We start from the raw sequence: 27717 nt of genomic DNA, 5'->3' as shown, positions 1-27717 counted from the left end.
CATCGTCCCCATATGGTGAACATATGTGTCAAGTCAAATCCTTCAAAAGACATGGAGCGGTCACGAAATGTACTCATATGACCTTTTGCCTCATGTGACCTTGATCTTGAACTGAGCTGGTTGCAACATGTAACATTGTCTTTGCCCGTCGGCTCAAGATGGTGAACATTTGTGGCATTTATTTTCAAAAACCTTCAAGTGAGTCAAGTAATATGAATCTGACACAAAATGTAGTCATTAAGTTGTTTGATCTGCATGTGTGACCTTGACCTTGACACGAGCTAGTTGTGACATGCGCTCTGTACATTGTCTCAATATGCTGAACGTTTGTGGCATGTTATTTCAAAATCCCTCATGCCGTTCAAGAGACATGGAGTGGACACAAAATGTAGTGATATGACCTTTAACCTCTAAGTGTGACATTCACCTTAAACCATGCGGGTATAGAATCTTAGAACATATCGTGTATTTTTATTTCAACAACGCCTTATGCACTGATCAATTTACTGAAGTTTAGAGTGGTCTAGTGGTATAGGTGTCCCCCGCTCAACCAAGAGGTTGTGGTTATGGGTTCTATCTTCTATCGGGGTACTTTCTCATAGCTACTCAAAATGGACACCAGTACTGGTTTTTACCCAGGAAACGGACTCGAGGGATATTAGCTTTCGTCACAATCGATCTAAAAGAAATAAGAACAAACTAAACAAAAACACGAAACAAGCTTATAACATGAAATGACAGATGAACCAAATTAAATTGTGTGAATAATTTGTTGTACATTCACACGTCGATTTTATAAAGAGGATAAATGCTTTTTTAGAATAAGTAAGATCTTACTTAATAATATCAAAGAGCACAAAAAGCTATATTGCACGGGTGGCGTTATCACTCGTGAAATATTTGTATTTGATGTTCACGAGGTGAAATATATTTCGTTCTTCAACTAAAACCAACATTTTTTTCGTTTTCATAATATATGCCGAAAAATGGATATCAATCGACAGTTATTTTTAGCTTTTTTTTTGAAAAGCGCATCATCATTGTCTTTCGAGATGACGTCGTTGGAATTGTGTCCCAACCTTGTGCGCGCTGACGTTTGATTTGGTAGTGAGTGCGGACTAAAATTTAAAACAACGAAACATATCAAATTGATAATAATCAATAAATCTTATTTCTATAAATCACCGCAAAGAAGATTTTAGGGAAAATAATAAAGTTCAATGATAAACTCATTAGTTGGGCGCTCATCGAAGAGAATTCAATAATTGTTATGTTTTATTATTGCATTATCAATACCACAATAAAAGCAGGGGCGGTTCCAGGATTTGACGTTAGAGGGTGAGTATCTTAGGGGCGTAACCTTTTGACTTTCGCCCCTCCTTCAGAACCAGAATATATTTGGTTTAAAATGGTGGTAGGGGGGATTAATAATTTCTAGTTTGAAATGGTGCATTCTGAACATACTTTATTACTTTTTTTCTCCGAAATAAAGTTAACTTGGACGATTTAACGGGGGCTGCCGCCGGTTGTGCCCCCCCCCCCCCCCCCGGTTCCTCAAGTAAATAGTTCTTTATATGCTTAAACTAAATCCAAAACATTTTTATGCTGAAGGAACAATCCTAGTTCATAGTCCCACTGATAGCGCGAGTCTTATCAGTTCATATCAAAACAATCTAAGTACAAAATGGCACACCTCGACTATGTTTGGAATCAATTACATACAGTACCTATTACCTGAGGTATAACTAAGCAGAGATGTTCTTACTCAAGATTACAGCGATATTTGGACTCACATTCGGATGCGGTAAGTGTTTATTTACATTTCATTGTTTGTGTGTGTGTGTGGGGGGGGGGGGGGGATATTTTGTATAAAATGCAGTCACTTTGGTCATAATTAAAAAATATATATATTCAAAGGAAAATTTGGACACATGTTTCCAGAGATAATTTACGACCAATACGTCCTATAATTCTAGATGAAATCATTGAGGTTTTATGCCCTATTTTCGACTGAAAAATCAACAAGCACGTATGCTCCGCTCATGTTTATGTTAACATAATAAAGCTGTAAGTAAATATACAGTCATTTCATTGGTTTGCATAACGTGGGGGGGGGGGCCATCAATTGACGTTTTGTCTTCTTTTTTTTCTTTAGACCTTGCGGTCAAGGATAACCCGTGAAAGTGCAAGCACTTATTTCCAACGTGGTTCTTTGTTTTTGCTGAAGGAACAGCACGCTGAATACATGGAAGTCCGGATGCGATACCCTAGCTCTTTTCGAAGACCCCTTGGTTCTTTTACGTGATCGGTGTAAAGCACCGTTACACGGGGTACAACTTTCCTTGGTTAAACCAGTACTGAGAACACCATTGCTTCAAGCACTTACCTTTAAATGCTGAGCGCCAAGCAAGGGAGCTACTTGTACCAACTTTTAACGTCTTTTGGTCTGACACGGCCATGGATCGAACCCACGACCTCCCGATAATTATTAGTCGGCAATGGTGCATTTTGAGCGTATTCTATTGCTTTTTCCTCCCATTTTGAAATAAAAAGTAAACTTGGACGAGAATCTAAATCCGCTAGTGAATAAGGATGTACGTATATTCACTAAAATTGTTTATTTACGTGGGCCTCGATCACAGTAATTTGACTCAGTGCGTGTACCGAAGCGGACGCTCTTTGTCAGTATTTGGCCATACTTTACCTGTTTATATCATTCCAAGGGAGACCAATCACGGAGTTAAATTCCTGTCGACTCAATATATAGGATTTTATTATCTACCGAAACTTATTCGTTGTGTACTAAATACTGTATGGTTTCGTCAGTGTGGGGTGCGTGTTTTCCTGGGTACGAATCTCTTGGGGAATTCTGCTACGCCATTCCGCACGTTAGAGCTTCATGGGCCGAAGCAGAGGTGAGTTATTTTCGTTACATGTATAAATGTGCAAGTCACATACAGTTAAAATTCTCTGTGTTGCAGTCGTTTGGATCTCATGAAATAATTCGAGAAAACGAACAATCGATATAACCGAATTACAAAAAGTGAATAAATTAACCTAAAGAAATCGAAAAAAGTTCGATATAACCAAACATCGAGATAACAGAGTTCAACATAGCGAGTTTCGACTGTATCTGCGACTTGGCGAGCCATGTTCTACTCTATCAATGCGTCCGTCTTAAAGTGGCACACTCACAGATATACCATTTTTACAACTTTTTTTTTCTTTTTTGTCTTGATAAAAAGCATTTTTTGCGTAAATATCTGCCGACCAATGATAAAAGACTGCTGACAAAAAAATCAGATCGTAGATTTTCAAATTTAGTTCGAATATTCATGTGTTATGGCTTATTAAAACCGTTACTAACGGTTCAAGAAAAATGCATAAACCATCAATTTTTGAACTTATATATAAAAATCTGCGATCTAATTTCACTGGTTTCCATGGATTTTCGCAAAATTTGGCTCGTTCCAAGACAAAAAATGAAAAAAGTTGTCAAAACGTTCAATCTGTGAGAGTGCAGCTTTAAAACTATTTCATATCACACTTCGCAGACAGACGTTACCTTGTCCGTTGGTAGGACGGCGCGATAGATATCAATACGACGAACAGTTTGACCAACTCGAACGGTTTTTATCAGACCTTCATAAAACGTTATACATGAACTGTTTTATCGAGCGTACTTAAGTTTATGTCTGTGAAAATGGTGGTTGAGGTTATGCTAGTGCGGCCGTGCGTGTTTTCGTCTGGTCTGCACCGGATTAACATACGATGAGTTTGTGCGAAAAATCTTACCAAAGTGTACGTTATCAGTCAATTCCACTAGCTTTAAACATGTTGTCCGAAAATACATTTTTGCGTTTCCGTTGATGAATGGTTTATTAGTATGTTTTATGTATATCCCCAGCAATATTGTCAGAACCTGGGTGGACACCTTGCCGTGATTCGCGACGCCACACAGGAGGCCCTTGTTGATGGCTACATACATAGACAGCACGGTACGTACCTAGGGTGGGGATCAGACCGATATGTGTAGCTTGTGCCCTCATTGATTACAACATACGCTGCATGGCTACATACAGAGACAGCATGGTGCGTAGCTGGGGTGGGGATCAGACCGATATGTGTAGCTTGTGCCCTCATTGATTACAACATAGGCGGCATGGCTACATACAGAGACAGCACGGTACGTAGCTGGGATGGGGATCTGCCCGATAATGTTTACTCGTGTCCTCATTGGCAGCTACATACACGGACAGCACGGTACGTAGCTGGGATGGGGATCAGCCCGATAACGGTAACTCGTGTCCTCACTGGCAGCTACATACACTGACAGCACGGTACGTAGCTGGGATGGGGATCAGCCCGATAATGTTTACTCGTGTCCTCATTGGCGGCTACATACAGAGACAGCACGGTACGTAGCTGGGATGGGGATCAGCCCGATAACTGTAGCTTGTGTCCTCATTGAGGGCTACATACACGGACAGCATGGTACGTAGCTGGGATGAGGATCAGCCCGATAACTGTAGCTTGTGTCCTCATTGAGGGCTACATACACGGACAGCATGGTACGTAGCTGGGATGGGGATCAGCCCGATAACTGTAGTTTGTGTCCTCATTGAGGGCTACATACACGGACAGCATGGTTCGTAGCTGGGGTGGGGATCAAGCCAAAAATTGTAGCATACACCGTGAAAGCTCTGAACAGCATGGTGTTGTAAAAACCATTAAAGCTGCACTCTCACAGATTGAACGTTTTGACAACTTTTTTTTTATTTTTTTGCATTGAAACGAGCCAATTTTTGCGAAAACTTATGAAAAACAGTTATATAAGACTGTTGACAAAGAAAAAGATCGCAAATGTTTATAATTAAGAACAAAAAATATGTTTAATGCATTTTTCTTAAACTGTTAGTAACGGTTTAAGCCATAAAACATTAATTTTCGAATAGAAATAGGAAAATCTGCGATCTGATCTTTTGTCAGCAATCTTTTTTCATTGGTTTGCAGATATTTACGCAAATAAGTTGAGAGATACAGCGAACGCGAAAGTGAAATAAGAATACCCATGTAATGAACTAATTTCCAGCCCTGATCAAGACGGCTCAGCTATGGATTGGGGGAACGGACCTACTCCAGGAGGGTGTGTTCTTGGCCCCCGTGTCGCTGGAGCCCCTAACATACTTTAACTGGGCCCCCTCAGAACCGGATAACCTGAGTGGCCAGCATTGCCTAGCAATCTTCAGAGACAGCGCCCAACTTCAGTGGGACGACAACGGCTGTGAGGTGCAAAACTACCCACTCTGCATGGCGTACGTACCGTGTTCATATTATACCTCACTAGTGGATCCACGGGGGGGGGGCACCCCTTAGATAAAAAAGAGTAATAAAATACGCCCAAATTGCACGAATGCAGACAAGAAATTGTACCCCCTCCCTCCCTCCAAACACTAACCCAAAATAATTCGGTTCTGAGGGAGGGGCGCAAGTCAAAAGGTTAAGCACCGAAGATACGCCACTTCTAACGTCGATCCTAGATCCGCCCCTGCACATGCTCAACGCACACCTAAATGCAGTAAACTTCCGATATAACATAGCCCTCAGGACCTTTCAGATGTCTTTCATACATCCAGAGTTGCTTACATCTGTGTAACAAACTAATTTCCTTTTATCCTGAGTGTATTACAAACTTATTTATATAACGAACAAGGCTAGTAAGCACACATATAACTGTAGCACCGTCGATGCTGGAGACGGTCACTAGCGGATCCGGGGGATGGGTGGAGCACATCACCCCCCTAAAATCGTCCAAATTAACTTTTTATTTCAATATAGGAGAAAAAGGTAATAAAATACGGCTCCCCCAAAAAACATTTTAACAATTTCTAGTCTGAAATGTAGCATTTTGGGCGTATTTTATTACTTTTTTCTCCTAAACAGAAATAAAAAAGAAACTTTTGACCCCCAATGGATCCGCTAGTTTGCCTATTGGACCTTATGCAATATTCTTGTGCAGCTTTCGGTGTAATTGCCATTATATGTAACTGACTGATTTGTTTCAGGCACAACGGTTGGTCGGCACAATAACAGGGTTTAGTCTAGATAGTGCATTTGCATTTTGAAACAGTAGGACTTACACCATCACCATTTGAAAGACAAATCTCTTTTTTCAGAGAACAAGGTGACCCAGTTGTGATCGGATAGCCACTGCCAGTTCATATGACCCTAAATATGTATGTGTAAATATACAAGAATAAAGATTATTTCAATATACATGTACCATTATATATGTAGATGTGATACAAGTTTTTCATGTTTATGTGAAATACATGTATATATGGGAAAGTTTAATATTCTTTCCATATTTCAATATAACAAAAAGAAAGAGGTTTGTGTGAAAAATGAAGGAAGTTCATATGAATTTCTTTAAAGATGGACTCTTACTCCCAAATAAGATTTACCACAATTAATATTATTGTTTTAATATGTAAAAAAAAGGTGAATAACTGTCGAAAACAATGGATTCTAATGAAGGATACAGAGTTTAATTTGAAAGAAATGAGCATAGAACACGGCATTTCTACCTTATGAGACTATAGTTGACCACAGTAAATCTTTTAGCATTCACCAATCATTAAAAAAAAGCGCTTTCTGCTATCAAATATAAGGTTATAATCTTTTTATCCGTAATCAATAGTTTCCATAAAAGCATTATTTAGGAAGAAGTTAATGGTTTATCAGTCAAACTTGATGTTTGTTATACATGTCTATGTATTGGTTTTGAATAAAAGTGTCACTTTAATTTCATGAATGTTATGTGGTCTAAAAAAAGCTGCCTGAAGGCATGCATGTTTTTTTTACTGCTGTACAGATAATGAAACATTTTGGTTCAGTGGAAAATACAGGAACATAAATATACTTAAATGTTTTTCCTCAATATATACAGAAGAAGTTTACATACATTATGAAAATCCAGTGGTTACAGGTAAAACCATTTTTTAAAATGAAATCTTCAATGATCTCAAATCAGTATAATTAGCGGGTCACACCTTATTGCAACGATAAACAATAATTACTAGACAGTTGTTAATGTAATAAAAAATCTGACGTCTCCCCCTTTGCACATTGTTTCAATATGGTGAACATTTGTGGCAAGTCATGCCTTCAAGAGATATAGACTGGACACAGAATGTAGTTATGATCTTTGGTCTTTAAGTGTGACCTTGAACTTGAACCAAGTTGGCTGTTACATGTGCTCTGCACATCGTCTCAATTTAATGAACATTTGTGGCAAGTTATTTCAAAATCCTTCAGGCAGTTGGCGATATGGAGCGGACACGAAATGTAGTGATATAACCTTTGACCTTTAAGTGTGACCTTGACCTTGAACCATCAACTTGTTACATGTGCTGCGCACACTGTCTCAGTATGGTTAAAATTTGAGGCAAATTTACTAAAAAACTTTCAAGCAGTTTAAGAGTTATGAAGCAGACACAAAGTGTAGTGATATGAACTTTGACCTCTAAGTATGGCCTTGACCTTGAACCCAACGAATTGAAACACGCGCTCTGCACATCATCTCAGTATCTTTTTAATAAAGTTATTTATAAAGTTATTTCAAAATCCTTTAAGCGGTTCAAGAGATACGAAGCTGGTCACAGTCAAGGTTTTACTAGCTGATGACAGAAATGCAAAGGCTTGGAAAAACAGATGGGTCAATAATTATAAGAATATCTTTATTTAGAGAAGATGACACATGTAAACATATCTGAAGAACTATATTCATGTTTTTATATGTTGTCTTCTTCATGCTGCAAAAGTTTCGTTAAGAACTGCTTGTTCTTCAGTAACATCTTCTGCATCATTAATTCTGTTTCTAGCCCTGTCACTCAGACAACCAAGTCTTCTATCTGAAAAAAGAGAGAATATAATGCTATCAACAGGAATGTGTTGTCCTACAATTTTATATATTTTTAGAAACCCTTTTTTATGACATAATGTTAAAACATTTAACCTCACAGCAACATTCAACTTTTATAAAGCTTAACTTCATAAAATATCAATTAATTCCATATTTATTATCGTTTGAGCCATGTGAGAAATAATTTTTGGCCTTTGGAGAAATAAATAAAAATTGTTAAAAATGTTTTACATGTACTTAGCAGCTTCTTATACTGAAAGGAAATCCCTTACTGTCTCTTAAAGGGACTGTACACCAGATTGGCACCAAAAAAAGTTTTTTACTGTAATGAATCTCAGGACAATTATCTAATAGAATGTGTTATGCTTTCACATCATAATTGTAAAAAAAGTACCAAAATGTAAAAAAATTGTGTCGGAGACCGGGTTCGAACCCGTGTAGCCAAAATTGCAGTCCAGCGTCGTATCCACTGAGCTATGAAGGCTAACTCTAATTATGTGACATAATTAAGCTATATATCTACCTTGATAATATCATGTGATAACACCGACTACCTGATAGACATAATAAGTAATCTTTTTTAGTGGAAAAATACGAAATAACTGCTAAACTTTAATAAATTGTAAACTATGTGGTACTTCAGTTAATAAGTTTCAATGCATTGTACACATCGATGCCAAGTTTCTGTCAGTTTCGACAATTTTCTTTTTTTCCGCTATTTCATCATACAGAGTACAGCCCCTTTAAGGGTGAGAATACCTGTAATATCAGTATACAAATATTCAATAACAGTGTACCTTCAATACTATAGTTTAATGTAAATAGTTTCCCTAAGAGTCTAGTTTAATTACTGAAATCAGTGCTAAAGATTTCAAACCTTTCACACATACCTGCAGTGCTTTATTTGCCTGCATTGAATCTCAAGACACAACCATGTTGTAGCAGCATCCTTCCCAGCATCCCACTGAGCTTGCGATTTTGTCACACTGGCGGCGAGTTCCATAGGAAGAGAGTGATATTCGAGAGTACCATGTAAGAGTCCTTCTTACCTCCAACCTGAATCAAAATAGGGCTTTTGGTTAAATATAGAATAAGTTAATAAATGGAAAAAGAAAAGGAAAGGTCCAAATGTTTTACAGTACATTTTAGATGCAGATTTTCTTATCAACGGTCAAAATTAATTTAGAAAACAAGAGCGCGGTGGAGCAAACACCACACTTATTGTTTTAATTTTAAGTCGAACAAGGGATACAAATGGACACTTACCAGGGCCTCCGTTAAAGGACGTTTGGAAGTATTTTACTGCCTACAAATGGGCTAAACCTTTGAATCCCAAAATTGAGTGCTTTGAAGTACACAAATTATATTTAGCAGATACGAGTTTTCGCACTACCACAACAAAGCCAACAGTAAGGCTATGAAAAATACTTATCTTTAAAGCGGGCAATAGCTCACAATTGGGGGCAACGGACCTCAGTGCTCTTCTATCTGAAGGTTGTTCAAGTTCCTCAGACCCCGTAAAAAAAGTGCAATCTAACTTTCAGTACCACTCGATTTTGCATTCACAAGCTTCATTTGAATTATCCACTTTCCGTAGGGTCGTAATCATTAGGTAAGTTTGTAAGGTTAAAACCAGTTTCCATCTCTAATCAATGAGTATAAATTCATGAAAACACAAGAAACCTTACAAGTTGCTTTTTAGAACCAAAATAGACTTAACAATATTGAAAATCAGAATCGGGAAATACTGCCTTGAAGTATTATACACACCCTTTCCATATCTTTTCATGATGAACCCACATCTAACAACCAGTGGCAGAGAAGCAGACCCAGGCAAAAGTCTGAAAATGCAGGAAGAAAGCATATAAAATATAAACGTAAGACCAATAATACACCAATAAGACATTGGTATTCTTTAGACTGTAACAGTACTTAAACTAGTTACTACGTAACTGAGCAACGATACTGTAGTAACAATATGTGCAACAATTTTACTTCCAAATATCATAAAACATCATAATATTTCTTTTTTAATTAAAGCCAAAAATCTACAATGTACATATGTAGAGCAGTCACTACATAATTCAGAAATGTGCAGCAATTTTACATCCAAATATATCATTATATATGTATCTCTGCCAATATCAAACAACTACAATATACATATCTTTTTTTTACTTAACACTACAGTAAATAATCATAAATAATGTAAACCAACGTACCTGTCTAGCAATAATAATTACATTTGTATCTACAATAGTCACATAGTTTACGCTTGTTCAAACTAGCGCGATGGTGAACACAGGGTAAAGCTGATATGAATATCTCTCTCACTTGTGTCCTTTTTGATTGTCCATGAGAAAGTTTCCCCTGGTGGGGATCAAACCTACAACCTCTTGGGTGAGAAATGGACACGTATTGTATAACATCACTCTCACCCTGGTGGGGATCAAACCTACAATCTCTTGGGTGGGTGAGGTACACCTATACCACTAGACCACTCTTACCAACAATAGAAAAACATTGTAGAAGCCAATAGATTACTTTGGCCACCTCTAACAACCTCCGACAAGTGACCTATCAGAGCGAGGCTCCCATTCTTGCTATTTTAATTAAAATTTATGTTGATTTTTAATTATCTATCAAATCTAGATTTGCCTCCAGTATAGAAAATAGGGGCAGGTTAGTCTTGGTCTAAGTTAAGTTAAATGACAACAACCTATCCAGTAGCGGGGGTTACACAAAACAAAATCCCTGAATGTCGATCACTACAAGGAAAATCAATTCTTGAATGACCTTTATAGTGACTGCTTATCTTTTAAAACAGCTATACTATTTAATAAATTATAACAGATATAATACAAAATTATTTCTCATCTGATTGATTACAATGGCAAGATGCCTAATTATCTACTAATTTTAAATGTACTGTACGTGCATACATGTCTATAAGCATGAAGGAATTGAGAAAATAGCACATAATTAATAATGGTCTACATTTGAACTTCTTCTTTCGGTTCCAATAAAACACAGGTAATATCTAATCTACAAAACTTTATTGCAACTACAATTGTTGAATATTTAATCTGACAAAAATAGTTCATCATAATATGTTACACAACAAATATCAAAATAAAACATTACATAAAACATAGCTTTATCTACTCTATGATCTATTTTAACTGATAAAACAAATGTAATATACCATGGTATATATTGTACATAATTTATGAAGCCACTCCAGTGATGAGTGTGTGTCCCTTTGCTTTAACAGTACATGTTGAAAACCAAATAGTGAGTCATTGATTTTAACTAATGAAATTCTTATTTGGATCTATGTAATTAACAACTAATGACCAGAGTATATATTATATGTATTCTTTTTGTTTAGTACTGGTAGTTTACGCCTACCTATACTCTAGTCATAAGCAAGTATAGCTATGTACAAAGCTTTTTTCTAAGCTGATCTAAATTATTATTAAATGTACCAGTAACATCAAAAATCAATAAACAATTCATCCTGGGATTAGAATAGCTACGCACACAAATAAATGTATTTAATTGGTATGTGTGAATCAAACCAAATAATCCAGAAACTAAAAGCCTACAGTTCAATTAAAATCATAATCAACTTATTTGTGATCATTCCCTTATTCTTTATGAACAGAACAGGACTAAAATTAACAATGTACAATAACAAAGTAATGACAGAACAACAGAAAATTAGCCTTAACAAGTTAAATATAACATCAATTGTTCCATAGTCTGTCAAACACAAACTTGATACATAAACAAAACACTGGAATTTTATTTTTTTGATTTCTACAATACAGTACATCTTACTACTGGAATATCTGTCAAGTGGTCGAAATAAGCATAAGCCCAGAAGCCCGCATTGGTAACATGATTTCCGGGCTTGCTGATTTATTTTATTTGAAAATATAAATGGCAAGCACCAGTACAAGAATCCACAATTTAATTAGATGACTTGTTTGTAATTATGACAATTTTTATGACAATCATTTCATTAAGGTGAAAGTAACACATGTCTAATCTACGATGGGCATGAGCCAGCATGTTTTATGAAGATGAAAGTCTACTGAACACAAGATCTACATGTTCCTTTATCGCCATGGCAACCAGTATCCTACACTACATCTCACACGATCTGCACACAACTGCCATGCCTAGAGTAAATAAGAAACGTACAAAGTCGAGTTAATGAGATCGTACACGGTCATGGATAACTAACACCATATACACAATAAATACAAACTCTACTCTGCAATTATAAATGGCTCAAATTATAAATGGCTCAAAGCAAAATTTTATACAAAGTTCAAACTTTAACAATATTTTGTTAGGTAACTGTAGTAATTTAATTGTACTTCTAATATTACTCTTAAATGATAGTTATTTACAAACACTGAAGTAAATTAATTATAAGGAAATATGCATGTGGCTAATAATCGTTAAGGTAAATCAATGATTAACAATATTCGGTAAGGTACCTGTTATATTTGAATGGTACTTCCAATACATTACTCTAAAGACTATTAATTGAATTTAATAAGTTTATATGACTAATGCTCATAATATTCAAACTGCAAACCAATAAACAAGGATAGCTCAACATCTTAAACTACTTATAATCATAAATACAGCATCATCCTGAACTAAAGAAATTTGCAAACTTTGCTCCTGTTCTACCAATTATCATTTGATTGTGTTAAGAAAAAAAGCAACCACAGCACAGCAAGCTGATGCCAAAGCTTGTATGTTTTATTTTAAGACAATAAAGGGGGACAACTCAGCAAATATTTTAACAAGAGTTTAAGGACTTGCTTCAGAGGTGCAAAGTCCCATACCAGTAGTATACAAAGGCACTTTGTTTCATGTCAATGCTGAATTAAAAAAAAAATCATGACAATGCAGATAACCCAAAGGATATGAACATACCTCATTTGTTTTTTATTAAAACAGGAGAGCTTTAAATATAAACTATAGTCAACATTCCTTGTCATCATACCTGTTTAGTCGCTTTATCTGCCACCTGAGGCCTTTCCCTGTGCACTGTAATCGCCACCAGCATTGTATTCACCAGACCCTGTGCCCCAGCCTATACAGATTGGTGAAAATATGATAGTTCTACATCATGCCCAAATATATTATAAGTCAATGCAATTTGTTTATTTTAATTTTAATGCTTTACTATCTTGAACTCATTTGGCTAAAATGATTAAAAAAGCATATTTTTTGTATACAGATTTGCTGTGACATTTACTCACCCTGCTGCCCTGCCATGCCGTAACCTCCCGTGGCTGGGGCGGCTCCGGACTTGTCTGCTCCCTGAATCTGTGGCTGCTGCTGCTGTCCCATCATGCCCATCTGCTGCTGGTTCCCCATCTGCTGACCTTGACCCATCTGACCTTGACCCCCCATCTGACCTTGACCCTGCATCTGGTTCATCATGGGGTTACCTCCCATTCCCTGCTGAAAATGGGAGTAGAATTTGTCAGTGGTCAAATGTACACAAATGAAAATTGATTACGTAACCTCATTCAGGGCATTCAGAAGTGTCTGAAACCCTACGCTAATTTTTTTTTGTTTGGTTAGGGTTACATCTTGTCTAAAAGTTTTTAAATTAATTAAACTTTTTTTAGGCCAAAGAGGCACTGACTGTTAAAGCCTAGAATACTTAGGGCTTTAATGAAAATACAACTTCAATAGACATGAACATGTTAGTGGTATTATCTTCATCATGAATTTCTTTAATTTTCACAAGTGGGCAGGTTTTAACTCTCAAGTAGTTAAGACTAATTATACATGTACCTACATTAATATATAAGTCGCAACACACGATGATGGGCCTTCAGTCTGTTTATAAACAAAACGCTTTAAACACCCTGTTTCAATATTCCAGATGGCTTACAAATTTAGTTATTACCCTCATGTGGAAATATTTTAAAACATAAATACATTTATGATTGTTGTGTCATTATTATGTCATTAAGCAATCATTAAAAAAGGATAAGATCATTTTTACTAAAATAAGTCCTTTTGATTGGTTTGGTTGCTATGGCAACATGGTGTGATAATTGGTCTTATAATTTTTTTACGAAAAAACTGTAAAATAAGATTACTTTCAAAGAAATAAGTTTATTGGTAAAATTTTTATTACTTTTGGCAGTTTCTACAATTTATTATTGTAATTTATCAGAATAATGTCCGAAGGCCCAAAATTGCATGTTGTTTGATATTGTATGATAATAAATTATATCAGAGTACTAACCATTCCCATGCCCATTCCGTATCCACCATAATTTCCCATCATTCCCATCTGGTTATAGCCCATTTGGTTGGGCATCATACCCATCTGATTTCCCATCATGCCCATCTGATTTCCCATCATGCCCATGGGATTCTGCATGCCCATCTGGTTAGGCATCATCTGCTGCTGGTTATACCCCTGGCCAGAGGCTTGTGAGGATGTAGATGATGTCTGTCCACTGTTCATTGGGGCTACAGCATTTTTTGTAGAGTCTTTGCCACCAGTTGATGCTCCTGTGGTGGTCTGCCCAGCTTGGTTGTTCATCATCCCCATGTTTCCACCCATATTTCCACCCATCCCCATATTTCCTCCCATTCCCATATTCCCGCCCATCCCCATATTTCCACCCATCCCATAACCACCATAGCCCCCATAATTCCCAGCCATTCCCATATTATTCATGCCCATATTTCCGCCCATACCACCCATCCCTTGACCCATATTGTAATTTCCCATTCCCATTCCACCCATATTTCCACCCATCCCCATGTTTCCACCCATATTTCCACCCATCCCCATATTTCCTCCCATTCCCATATTCCCGCCCATCCCCATATTTCCACCCATCCCCATGTTATTCATACCCATTCCACCCATATTTCCTCCCATGCCCATCTGATTTCCCATTTTATTACCCATGCCCATATTTCCTCCTCCACCACCACCACCACCCATATTTCCTGAAAAAATAGGTCCTTTTTTAAGATCAGTACACAAAACTTAATTTTAATTAAGAACATATCTGGGTTTATTGCCAAAAACATTAGTCTGAAAAAACTAGATGTCAATGCTCATCTGCTTTTGTCATAAACTAGGGGCGTAACTATGATTTAAGCCAGGGCCTAAAAAAAAAATACATTTGGTTCGGGTTACCCGACCCTACCTACGGAATAGGCGCCGACCCTACCGTTTTTATAGTCAGTTTGAGAAAAAAATGAAAAACTAAAAAAAAAAAAAAAAAAAAAAAAAAAAATATTTCGTTTTTTTTTTAATTGCTTTTTAATATTAAGTTTAAACCTTAAATGCTTGTACAGAAGATAGCTTTAACACCATTCTCCAATGATGAAAATTATATTCTTATATAAAACCTAATTAAAAAAAAAAAATAAAAAAAAATAAAAAGCCTACCTACCCTACCTATTTTTTTTAAGGATGTAACCCTAACCAAACAATTTTTTTTTTTAGGCCCAGGGTTGATATTACAGAGGCATCTAAAGACTTTTTACATATTTTAACTACAGTGTAAAATTTTGAATTGTTATATTTCTTCAAAAATCTAGTTCTTTAAAATTGAGTTTACATTTTTAAAAATCTTGAGTTTACATATATTAATTGCAAAATATATACTTAAAGCATAACACCAATGGAGGAAACAGTTGAATTTACAAAAAGGTAAAATTATAAGCTGCCTCTATACCCTAATATTGCCCCAGATCAATAATTGTCCTTGTCACAAATGGTTTACATTTTTAAAAATCTTGAGTGTACATATATTAATTGCAAAATATATACTTAAAGCATAACACCAATGGAGGAAACAGTTGAATTTACAAAAAGGTAAAATTTTAAGCTGCCTCTATACCCCAATATTGCCCCAGATCAATAATTGTCCTTGCCACAAATGTGCATTATGTCGCTGCCAATGTGACTTGTGTATCACTAATAAGGAACATTTGAATATCTAACATGGATTTTGAGGTATGGCCAAGATTCAAGGTTTTGCATGGCTACCATAATATTATAATACAAATATTTTCATCAGAAAGATAACAACCTTTAAACATGACCCCTGACAGTGAAATGGATGTATAAAGTCATAAAATATGTCGGTTCAAAAGCATATTAATGTGTAAGCCCAGAAAAAAAAAATCTGCTTATACTAAATCATCCTTTTAGCCAACAATTATAAACAACAAGCACACAACTATTGAAAAGGTGCAGATGGGTATTGATGTCACCCCTGTTGATAGTAAGGCTCAAAACATTGTTTGTTACAAAATTATCATTCTAAACCATGGCAAAATTCATTCAAAATTGTTTTGATAACTACCAAAAATAAATGTTACATACCACCCATGTTCCACATAGAATCCTCTCGGTCTCTGCCCCGACCTTAAATAAATAAAATAAGGGCAAGAATAAAATAGTGTTTCCCATGCAACATTTACTGGTATAAACAAACTGATACACAATGTTGAACAACATTTCAGAAACTGACATAACATTTATTTAAATTGTTCTGTATCTATGTTTTTCCATTTCGATATTATTGATTTTTGCCATTAAGGTAGACCCAAAAGTTTGTGGGTTCGATCCCTACCAAACAACCTCTGATTGCTTTTCAATATGGACACCAGAACTGGTTTCTACTCAGGAAACAGTCTCACGTCTGATTCTATAAGCTACCAGCATTTGTCATAATCCAGCAAAAAGAAATCAATGTAATTTAATTAACAAGTACATGTACTTGAGCGAAAGTGATCAGACAAGCAACACATATGCTTGCACAGTGTCATTTTAACCCTTAGGCTGCTGATGGCGATTTTAAAGGCTTTGCAAACAGCTTGGAACCAGACCAGACGCCGAGTAACTCGGCGTCTGGTCAGGTTCCAAGCTGTTTGCCACTCAGTCAATATATGCCCAAAGTTTTAAGTAAATTGAAAGAAATTTAGAATAAACCAGACGACATTTTTGAGCAGACGACAATTTACCCAGCATGCAAAGGGTTAAACCTGTGCAGAAAGCTATGGTGTACATACCTTTGTTTGTTTTAGCCTCCGCTTTTTTCATCTCCACTTCCTTGCTGTCAACCATAACATGCTGTTTCACTGAAACCAGAAACAATGCTTTTTCATGGCAACTGATTCAAGTTATGTGTCTACTAAACAAATTATTTCATTTTTTGCTGAATATTTGTTTTTCTGTGTTTTTTTAAAGTCCCAATATCCATCAGATCCGCAGATATCCACAGACAAATCACATTCAGATGTTTTATATCGCTAGAAAAATTAGTAACTTGCAATTCATAATTTCTTACACAAATTCATGTCATCAATCAATCTCAAAAACGAGACTAAACAAATTATATATTTAGTACTTTGTATTTTAAAGAAAATCCACTTACACACAGCCTTATCCACGGAATCTGTATCATCAAATGTGACAAAAGCGAATCCCCGATGTCTTCCTGTGTTTTTATCCATCATAAGTTCCACATGTCGCACGGAGCCGAACTGTTCCATTGCCTCCTTGAGGGAAGCGGTCGTCGTCATGTCCCTTAGTCCTCCCACAAACATCTTGTATACAGATTCTTTACTCTCACTAGTGTTAGAGTTTCTGCCCTGTTAGGAAAATAGCATTGTTACAATTAAAAAAAAAATGAAACTATAAGCATGGTATTGAACCATTTTTTTTAATCAACTGTCAAAATGGAGTAGAATACAAGTTTTAAGTAACGGTCATCACAATAGTGACATCCCCAGTTGTGCGGGTAGTTAGTGATTGTTAAACTTCTGAATCATATTGTCTAGGGCAATTTTTATTAACTTGCAGGCGGTATTAGTGAACAGCATTGTAATTTATCCACATGCTAGTAACTAAATGGTTAATCTGACAGCCTACTCGTATTAATCTGATATGGAACGCAGAAGTTGGAAATATATTTTGAAAAATGTGAGCAACTTTATTTCCTCATTACACAAACCAATGAGTGAATGGCCACGTGGTCTTCATACAATGCTTCTGAAGTGGTGTATCCAATATATGCGATATACAGCTCAATATTTCAAGAGGATTCATAAATGTACATAGTTCAGTTAAGTAGATGGTTTAAGTACTAAGTCATGTATAAACAGTGTTGAAAAACTTTCCGGACAATATGAGTATTGCTATATCAACAGTTATATATTACTAAACGTACCGTCTTCGGCATGGCACGTTTGGCATCAACTGTTCTGCCGTCGATGATGTGCGGTCTGTTGGACATACATTCTTCTAACATGCTCGATTCCTTGTATGTCACAAACCCAAACCCTCGAGATCTGGACAAAAAAGTGATAAAAAAATAAGAAATATCTTTAAATTCATGGTAACAGAGGTTTCATCTTAGATTCTGGAACACAAAGTCTCAGAATTAAGTTAATTGAACCAGATGATTTCATACATGTTCAAGTTTAGAAAAAATATTATAAATCTTATATCCAGGGTTCTCAATAAGATTAGGTTGAACAGTCTCAAATAGTAAAGCAACCAACCAGCATCTACTTATTGTACTTAAAATTTCACTTCTTTTTGCAAAACTTGAACCTGTCCAATTGCCATTTGAACCGTCCATTTTGGCCTGCAGTTGGTTCTTATTGACGGCACTGGATATCATTAGAAGACAGTTTAACACTGTCCAACTGTTTTATTTATTAAGTTAAACAATAGGCATGATACTAATTGAAGTTTTGAGTCCTCAGGCATTGTCTTTTTGAGCAATTCCAGTGCATAAACTAAAGCTTCAAATTTGGGAATTTCCAGCTCCTTTATTTAAATAGTGGCAGATTCACAAACTAAATAAAACCAAAAGTAGAAAATTGGGTACTAAAATTCTGGCCCCTTCTAAAGAAGGTTAAAACATCATGAGCAGCGAGCAACAAACTATGAAAACAAAAGTTACCTCCTGGTTTCTGGATCCATCATCACAATAGAGTCTGTCACCTCACCCCACTGTTCGTAGTACTCCTTAAGGACCTCATTAGTTGTACTGTAACACAGCCCACCAATGAAAAGCTTCCTGAACCTCTCCGAATCCTCCCCATAGTCATCCATATCTCGCTTCCTCTTGCCTCGGTCACGTCTGTCATAATCGCGACCTTCACGATTTCTCTCCCGACGCTCTGGTCCTTGTTCAGTCCTCTCCTCAAATGTAGACTGCGTATGAAAAAAATATTTCAAATAGTTCATCATAATCTATTCAGCTCAATGGTGAAAAAAAGCTATAATTTGATATGAATCTGATTTTCTCTCTGTGGAGTCTGTTTCTTGGGTAGAAACCAGTCCTTTTTTGACCTCCTTGATGAGAGGCACAGGGGTCGACACTAACGCAGGCCCGTGGTCCCCTGGCCTGTAAAAATTGGGAAGGGACAGTGAATAAGCAAAGTTTACTGTTCCTTGGGGACGGTGGATTTTCCAGCAAAATTTGACCTACTGCGTCTTGAAAAAGCTTGAATTCTAAAAATAAACATATCTGTTTATAAACAACAGTTACTGAACTATTTCTGGAATCCCTCGACATCAGTTTTTTTGTTTTTTTTCTTTCTGCCCCAGTCAATATTTCATACGGGGAGTAACGAGGAACAGTCATCCGTCTTGGAATGCTGTGTGGTCTACGCTCGATTTTAGTCAGTATTTTTAAGTATCTGTTTTAATCGAATTTTTAAAATTTGTGGCAATTTTCAACACAGAATACCCAGGTAATCTATGTGTTTTTCTTGCTTTTTAAAATGATAAAATTATCAGTTTCTTAAACTAGGGTAACAAACTCACAAATTAAATTCAGTGGAATGATTCGTATCATTGTCCGTTGGTCCATAAAAAAAGAATACATTGGCAATTTTTCGTAAAAATTAAATCGAGCAACTCTGTGTTTGTTGTTATTATAATCAGTTTTTGCAAACAATACATTTCATGAAGATCTGGAGGAAGACTTAGCTCAGCAGGACCTGACCTCTTTGCAAAACAGATCTTATAAACTGTAAATGAATTTAATGGAATAAATGTGAAAACAGTCATACAGTATTTTAAGTCTTACTTTTTGGTATATAAGCTACGCTATACTACAAACACACTTAAATATAATGGCCTGTAGATTTTCAGAAGGGCCAGTACATTTTAAAAGTTGGCAGTGGTCCAAAAAAGTTAGTGTCAACCCCTGGAGGCAGACACCATAACTGCTAGAACCATAACTAGTAAATCACATAAAAAATAGAAGGATTTTTCAAAAATGATGCACAAAAGACATTTTTGTAACAAAACTATTAGCCTGTGGAAGTAATTACAAAAATATCAATATAATTCTTTCACTTCGCTACATTAAAAGGAGATCTGTCAAAAAATACTTTTATGGTGCAATTGAACTTTTACTAAGTTCTAAAAGATTAAGAGAATGAAACAACTTCAGGGATGATATTGACCTGGCAGATGAAGAGATGAAACAATTTTGGCTATGGATTTCAGGGTGCTGTGTTTCAAAATTTAAGATAACTAGCCATTAAACATTGATCGAGCATTGTCCATCATATAGATTGTTTGCCTCCCAATTTGGCAAAAGTCAATGATTTTTTGATAAACAATAATCTGAATATATAAACTAAATATTTTATTTTTGGGATCGATCCTTAAATGGTGAAGAAAACCTGCAAATATTGAAACTCATCATTCTAGAGGAAAAAAGGTATTTCAGTCTGTAAGAAAGTTCGTTGGACCTCGACTCCCGTCGGTAATAAATGACGAGGTCCGACAATCACAGCTATATTGTAGGCCCGCTTGTCCGGCAATAATTTTTGGGGCAAAATGATTTTATAAATATGTGTCAAACGTGTATCTTGTTAATTTTATTAACTAACCTATGTTTACTTTATCAAACCAACTTAATCAGGGCGTTTATCGACCCGAGCTCCCCAGTTTTGACGCATTCAAAATTGTAAATGACCCGAAAATGAAGCATCATAAATTGTAATATTAATCATTTGCAAGACATGATCTAAATGTCTTTTTATCAATTAAAGTCAAGAGCAATTAACACCCGCAATGACAACTGTTTATCAATCTGGAATCTAATCGGCTTCCATGTTAATTAGCAGCACTCAAACTCAATGATGTGATAACTCCACTCATTATGCAAATTAACGATTACCTTCTGCTTTTTCACTTAGTACGATGGTTTAAAAAACAACAATGCTTAAATATATTTTGTATTAGTTTTTTAAACCATGTCTATATCAGTTTAAAAAATGTATATATGTATTAGTTTTTAATAGATAATCATGTACCTTGCAATGCCATCATACGACAGATGAAAACTATAATTAAGAAGTAAGACCGTATTTAGAAAAACACGGACAATGACACTTGAAGATCTGATTTTGACTCTTGAAAATCAGATTTTAAGAGTCATTGACCATTGGGTTTAGACCCTGTTGAAAGCCCTGACTTTCACAAAAATGTACATGTTTGGTCCTGTAACAACTGGTCCGGTCCTGCAATGTAGACTGTATTGTCTTACTCTTCAAAATATTTTCAATTACAAGCATGACTAATATTCAGCCATGAGGCTTTAAAGTTTCGCTATGGATTTGACTGTGAGGATTTGAAGCCAAATGGCATCAAAAAAAGCATTGAGTAGAATGATGTATTAATTTATATTTAAAAAAATAGATTTTTTATTTCAAATGAAAAAAACGGAGATAAGGGTCCTTCTGAGCTATTGAGTAATATTTTTTTGACAACACCTGAACAAATAGAATTGAGTATATCCTATAATGCATGGGTTCTAGTTATGGCAGATTTATTCACCATTTATAAATGGTACGTTAGAAGATAGTTCAGAATGCATAATATATACAAATTAAGTTTTTTTATGAGCTACATTGAAAGTTACGGACGTTACTCAACATGCTTTGACATTGGTTTGACATAAAAATAAAGTGCTAAATTGGAGATGAATGTTAATTTACAACAAGTTGGATGCACAGTGTACATGTCCATAGTGATCATTTCTCAAACATTGTAATGTAAAAAAGAATAAAACATTAAATTTTAAGTGTTACGGACGTTACCCAAATTTTTGGACTTTACATTTGTTTCTACATATCAGATTTGACTTCTAAACTTATATTAGCTTTGTAATCTCTTCATTACAACGTAGACTATAATGTATGTACTTTGTAAATGTTTATTTGAAGGTAGGAAACAATTCTGGACAAAATAATGTTCGGATGTTACTGTTGACAGTTTGACCAAAATTCTGTTTGGACGTTACTATTGACATAGGGCATTGGATTAAAGCACCATATTATATTAAAAACCAACAAATTACATGCCCTATGGGTAAGAGGTACCTAAAATGCATGAGAGAGAGAGAGAGAGAGAGGAGAGAGAGAGAGAGAGGAGAGAGAAGAGAGAGAGACACCTGACGACGGTACTACTGACCTTTATATGAACCCGGTTGGAAACATGTTATGACAATTATCAAGGTCACATGTTCTCTTGGGTGGACACAAAATAAAAGCTTCATAACTTTATTATTTTTCCCTCACCGTTTAAATATATTCTTTTGGTGGGCGAATTGGTGTGCCGCAACGTTATATATATAAAAACACTTCTTGAGTTCGGCATTGGAGAAGTTTGGTAATCTATAGCTCTAGGCTAACAAGTATTTCTCCCTAATAGTCGATTTGCCAGATAGAGATTATTGTGCAACTTTATCTGTGATGACATCATTTTCATTGTTACACATCATTGCTCACCCCGGACAAGTTGCACAGTGATCTCTATCTGGCAAATCGACTATTACCCTCTAGGATGGACCCTGCACACGGACCTGGCCCCAACGTTATAAACGATACTGAAGTATTTCCATAACTTTATTTGTTTAACTGAAATCGCCTAAATTATAATAGAAAAAATACCACAACAAATGATTGGTTCTCCCCTGTGATAAAGTCAAAGTCTAATTTAACTTAAAAATCTGAACACGGTTTGAACTCTTCTGGATGTCAAGAACAGGGTTCTCCCATACATGTGATAAAGTCAAAGTCTAATTTAACTTAAAAATCTGAACACGGTTTGAACTCTTCTGGATGTCAAGAACAGGGTACTCCCCTGTGATAAAGTCAAAGTCTAATTTAACTTAAAAATCTGAACACGGTTTGAACTCTTCTGGATGTCAAGAACAGGGTTCTCCCCTGTGATAAAGTCAAAGTCTAATTTAACTTAAAAATCTGAACATGGTTTGAACTCTTCTGGATGTCAAGAACAGGGTTATCAAGGTGGCGAGTAACTGATGAATGATGCTCCCAGCTGACATCTTCAACTGTTGGCCATTTAAATCCACCTCTGGCAGCTTCCATGTAACGAAACAACACTTCATCCTCCTGGACATTAATAACCTGAAGTCAGATGAAGACATTGGATGAATAATTAGTCAGATTGACACATTCAATCATTACAAATCAGTAATATAGTGTACTTAATGCTTATTTTTATCATCATCATCATTATCTATAGATGTAAAAGTAATAAAAGGCACTAGAGTGCAGGGGCTGTATTCACAAAGCTATTTAGGAAAGACATTGGACGTAAGTGAAAATTTCAAATATGCAGATTTCTAATTCATTTTCAGATATACTTCAATGAAACTTGTCATAAAAAGTTTCATTGAAGTCGTATAGTTAGTAATAGAGAAGTCTGCATTTGAAATTTTGACTTAAGTTTAAGATTTTGTGTGAATACAGCTCCTGCACATGTCTTTTAGTACTGTTACAGCAGTTGTAGCATTCTGGTGTTTGTTGACAACAATATAAAATAGCTGAATGGAAGAAGGCAGTCATTCATCATCAACTTCTGATTTCATCATCATCATCATCAATTGTAAAGCAACACTCATGATATGAGTGTTGCACCTGCATGCCTTGATTGGACATTATACCAATCATCATCATCATCATCATCATCATCATCATCATCATCATCATCATCATCATCATCATCATCAGCATCAGAAAAGCAACAAATGGTATTCAACTAAGGGTGATGCACCTGTCTGTTAGTATTGTAACAGCATTTGTAGCATTCTGGTTTGTTTGTTGACATCATCATACTATTGCTGAATGAAAAAGGCAGTCACCATGATATCATCATCACCATGGATAGGTAGATCATCATCATCATCATCATCATGGATTGTTAGAGCTAAGTATAACTAAATATATCCCTTTATTTACAGTATTTTACTATAAAAGGTATGTTACATGTACATCATACGACTATGTCTGGATTTAGGTGTTTTATACAATAAATTCATCTTATACAATAAATTCATCTTATGATTGGAAAAGAGTTTTGGTGGGTTAAAACAAAATTTACTTCAGAATGGAGTTGATAGGCAGGAAAAACACTGGACATTGTAGGTCATATAGGGCCGATGAGTATGATTATCATGAAAATCAACATGAATAACATCCTGTCCAATGAAGCGGTGTTCGGAAACTAATAGAGCCCGCCCTCCGGCCGGATCTAACACGGGACCTACCGCTTCCTATCAATGTTTGTGAATCCAAGAATAAATGGAAAGTTCTGTAACATAACAATGTTTCAAACACAAACATATAATGTGAACAATAACTATTAACAAGAACAAAATAAAGAATTCATTCAAAGCAAGAGACAACTTTGTTTTAAGTGTATACCTCTGCTACAAACAGTTTTCTGTTTTTACTGCATGGCAAGGCAACTTCCACGAATCCACCCAAGTTGAAATTCAACCTGTATATATATATAATTATTTATAATATGGACAGACTGAGACAATTGAATGAGACAATATGAGACAGCGTTTTTCGACGTCATGTCAACACGGATCAGTCGTCAATAAGCTTACGACACTAATATCATGTCCAATTTAATGTCCGTACACAAATGTTGTTATTTATATGAATTCTGTTTTATTCAACTTAAATGTTTCATGTGCAATCATATTTCTTAAATAAACATACGTATTATTCATTCATACAAGTTTTAGCACAAGATTGTTTATAGATATAATCAAAATCTATTTGGACGTTATGTAGAACACATTGACATACAGTTTAGGTGTAGAAGTAACGTCCATACATGAAAACAGTTTTATTCCTCTATAATATTACTTCGGATCTGGTTTGTCTCATTTACTTGATCATCAAATCAAATGTAACACATCTTGCAAGTAATGAAACAATATTCTATCAGATACATTCGGAATGTAGATCTGTATGTACAGATGTTATGGGTTGACGTAACAAAAAAACAAAAAGTCATTGTCCAAAATAACGTCTGTGATATTCAAGTGTTTCATGTACTTCAACGACATTCTCTCAATACACTGTCTGTACAGATACATTATGTGAAACATGAAGTGTTTTTTACCAATAAGATGGTGATTGTAAACTATAATACAATGCAAGAATGATAATATAGTATGTGGACGTTACGTTGGCAGTGTAGACTCAATGCATAGCGTTGTCCACGTGTAACGGGAAAACCAAAATAATGGTCCAAACGTAACGAGCATGCTCAATACAGACGATAACTATCGGGAGGCCCCCAGTATGCCGAGTGAAAACATCGAAAATCCAACACATTGTCATTTGTCATGTATAAGGAGGTTAATAAATCACCCCAATACATGAATACAGTAGAAACACAATATGACAATCATTTTCGGTTTGTACTACGCCCGTTATGCGCTTAAGAACATGATGGACCGACACCAACTTACCTCCTTTGCATCCATGCTAATTTTCGTTGTGTACACCGGGGCCCACAATTGATGACGTAGTACACAACACTGCGTTTCCGAAGTATAACATGTTTATAAAATTGCGTAGTTTTGTAATTAATGATAAATAACCGGACGTTATAGGTTGGACCGACACATTAAACTTTGTGAATAAAAGTTTATAGTGGCGTTTCTGATCATCAGATTCAGGTGCAACGCATAAATATCGCGAAACCAGTGTTTCTTCTTGTAAAATACCGCTCACATCACACAACATTATATTTATGGACGTATCGAGATTCCAATGTTTTAATGCAAAAAAATGGACCGACATAGTAACGTCCTAATGCACTTGTTTATCGGGACAGAAATACAAGAAAACAAACTGATTTAATCAAACTATTTGCGTATTTATATACATACTTTATTGTTGTATTGTTTGTTTCTAATTGCTGTAATTATGAAGCAATATTTACTCTTTTTTTACAGTTTGCATGATAGCACTCGAAAATGTCACAAATAACGTCCCCAAAATCGTCGTTTTTTAACAAATATTTAAAGTTTAAAAATTATTCCTAATAAACAGGACATTTTAGTTATCGTTTACTATATCCTTGATATAAGTTTTGAAAACACAAATGTTATTTATTTATATTCCAAGTATAATTGCAATTTTACAAGCATTTTTAAAAAAAAAAAAAAAATATTACTCAATAGCTCAGAAGGACCCATAAGCATGCCTGTAAAGCTGATTGCAGTACAAACCCATATCTAATATAAAATGGTTCAACTAATTAATGAAATGTTGCTGCATAGAAAATGAAAATTAAGTGTGCGATATGTACAGTTACACATCGTTAAACTCGATGATGTGTAATTTTACAAAATTCAAGATCTTGAAATTTGTCACTTGGATCTGACCGACTAAGCTAACCGTGGAGCTGAATCTTCATCATCCGCATTAGTATGTTCACATTTTTATTCCGCAAGTTGGAGCAATGTGTACTTCTTTAAAGCAACAAAACCTTTACAAGATTAGACAAAAGAAAACTTACATTTTCGTCGGCCATTTCGATTTTCATCGCACCTGCATAAATTTACCCCAAAGGAATTTAATAATTTTAAGGTTACATACAACTGAATTATTCCATCATGTGGTTTTAGTGAAATGCGTGCGTTTATCGAGGACCTATAAAAACACTATAGGTCCGTGTGTATATGTATTGAAAGGTACTGGTAATGTTGATTTTTTCACATTTACACGTAATCAGGCGATCATTCTAGCCTGCAGTACCTCATAATTACCGAAGTTTACGTTTTAATTATTTTCACACAATTTTCATACTTAAACTCATGAATTTCTACACTAAGGAGACGGATCCAGGATTTGATGTTAAAGGGGGAGGGAGAGAATTATCGTACAAGGTCGTTCTTAAGCGTAAGTTAAATGTATCAAAGGCAGTTAAAGGCACTTATTCTAGTTCAAGGACTCAGTGTTCAGCCGAATCGTTAAACATTCTTGCAACTGTTTCTTTTATGAATACCTGAGTCCCTATAAACTAGAATGAGTTCCTTTTAGACTGGGCTAATTCCTGAGTCCCTGAGCTAGAATTAAGACTTTAAAAGTGGGATATTATTTGAGTCCCTGAACTAAACTGCAACCCCTGTAGACTTTGCTTATCACTAAGTCACTTAACTAGACCGGGGTCACTTAAGACTGGGCTTATACCTGCGTCCCTGAACTACACGTAATTCCTTGTAGAGTGGTTTTACCGGGACCCATGCTGATTGTCAAAGAGGACGGTGTACGTATAGGCGTCTATGATGTGACCGTGCATTATGTGTTTCACCACCTTTCCGTAGAAGGAATTGATAGATTTTCAGGAATTTGGTCTGTAGTTTTCTGAAAAGCTATTGTCGCCTTCGTGAAAGGGTTTGTTTAAA

At 35.7% G+C, this 27717-nt stretch overlaps 2 protein-coding genes across 4 annotated transcripts; one reads left to right on the top strand and one right to left on the bottom strand.

Annotated features, from left to right (window-relative positions):
• Positions 1-1708: 1708 nt before the first annotated feature.
• Positions 1709-6274, top strand: LOC128234836 (perlucin-like). Its single transcript, XM_052949374.1, has 5 exons — positions 1709-1804; positions 2827-2915; positions 3908-3998; positions 5093-5315; positions 6177-6274. The coding sequence occupies exons 1-5, from the start codon at positions 1756-1758 to the stop codon at positions 6205-6207; spliced, it is 483 nt and encodes a 160-aa protein (XP_052805334.1). The 5' UTR covers positions 1709-1755; the 3' UTR covers positions 6208-6274.
• A 1483-nt stretch (positions 6275-7757) lies between these two features.
• LOC128234833 (heterogeneous nuclear ribonucleoprotein A2 homolog 1-like) lies at positions 7758-26864 on the bottom strand. Of its 3 annotated transcripts, XR_008261039.1 has the most exons (12): positions 26829-26864; positions 18916-19169; positions 18175-18295; positions 17380-17596; positions 17015-17083; positions 16326-16367; positions 14217-14935; positions 13213-13417; positions 12954-13043; positions 9695-9765; positions 8815-8980; positions 7758-7913 (listed from the first exon to the last, which is right to left on the bottom strand). XR_008261039.1 is itself a non-coding variant. In XM_052949372.1 (10 exons), exons 1-9 carry the CDS (start codon positions 26853-26855, stop codon positions 12967-12969), a joined length of 1731 nt encoding a protein of 576 aa, XP_052805332.1. In that variant the 5' UTR covers positions 26856-26864; the 3' UTR covers positions 9000-9765; positions 12954-12966. The 3 variants fall into 3 exon arrangements, 2 of the variants coding, with proteins under 2 accessions (XP_052805332.1, XP_052805331.1); XM_052949372.1 differs by lacking the exons at positions 7758-7913; positions 8815-8980 and having other exon boundaries at positions 9000-9765; XM_052949371.1 differs by lacking the exons at positions 7758-7913; positions 8815-8980; positions 9695-9765 and adding an exon at positions 10964-12111.
• Positions 26865-27717: the final 853 nt, after the last annotated feature.

Source organism: Mya arenaria, chromosome 5 (assembly GCF_026914265.1).
Source record: "Mya arenaria isolate MELC-2E11 chromosome 5, ASM2691426v1".
NCBI classification, from domain to species: domain Eukaryota; kingdom Metazoa; phylum Mollusca; class Bivalvia; order Myida; family Myidae; genus Mya; species Mya arenaria.
The sequence above is the reverse complement of the archived record's forward strand: the minus strand, read 5'-3'. Positions and strand labels throughout refer to the sequence as shown.

Coding starts and splice junctions, on each gene's coding strand:
- LOC128234836 (XM_052949374.1), top strand. CDS start 1,756: ATGTTCTTACTCAAGATTACAGCGATATTTGGACTCACATTCGGATGC. Junction 1,805..2,826: donor TGGACTCACATTCGGATGCG/GTAAGTGTTTAT, acceptor TGGTTTCGTCAG/TGTGGGGTGCGTGTTTTCCT. Junction 3,999..5,092: donor CTACATACATAGACAGCACG/GTACGTACCTAG, acceptor ACTAATTTCCAG/CCCTGATCAAGACGGCTCAG.
- LOC128234833 (XM_052949372.1), bottom strand. CDS start 26,855: ATGAAAATCGAAATGGCCGACGAAAAT. Junction 18,296..18,915: donor ATGGATCCAGAAACCAGGAG/GTAACTTTTGTT, acceptor TTTTTTGTCCAG/ATCTCGAGGGTTTGGGTTTG. Junction 17,084..17,379: donor TTCCGTGGATAAGGCTGTGT/GTAAGTGGATTT, acceptor TTCTGGTTTCAG/TGAAACAGCATGTTATGGTT.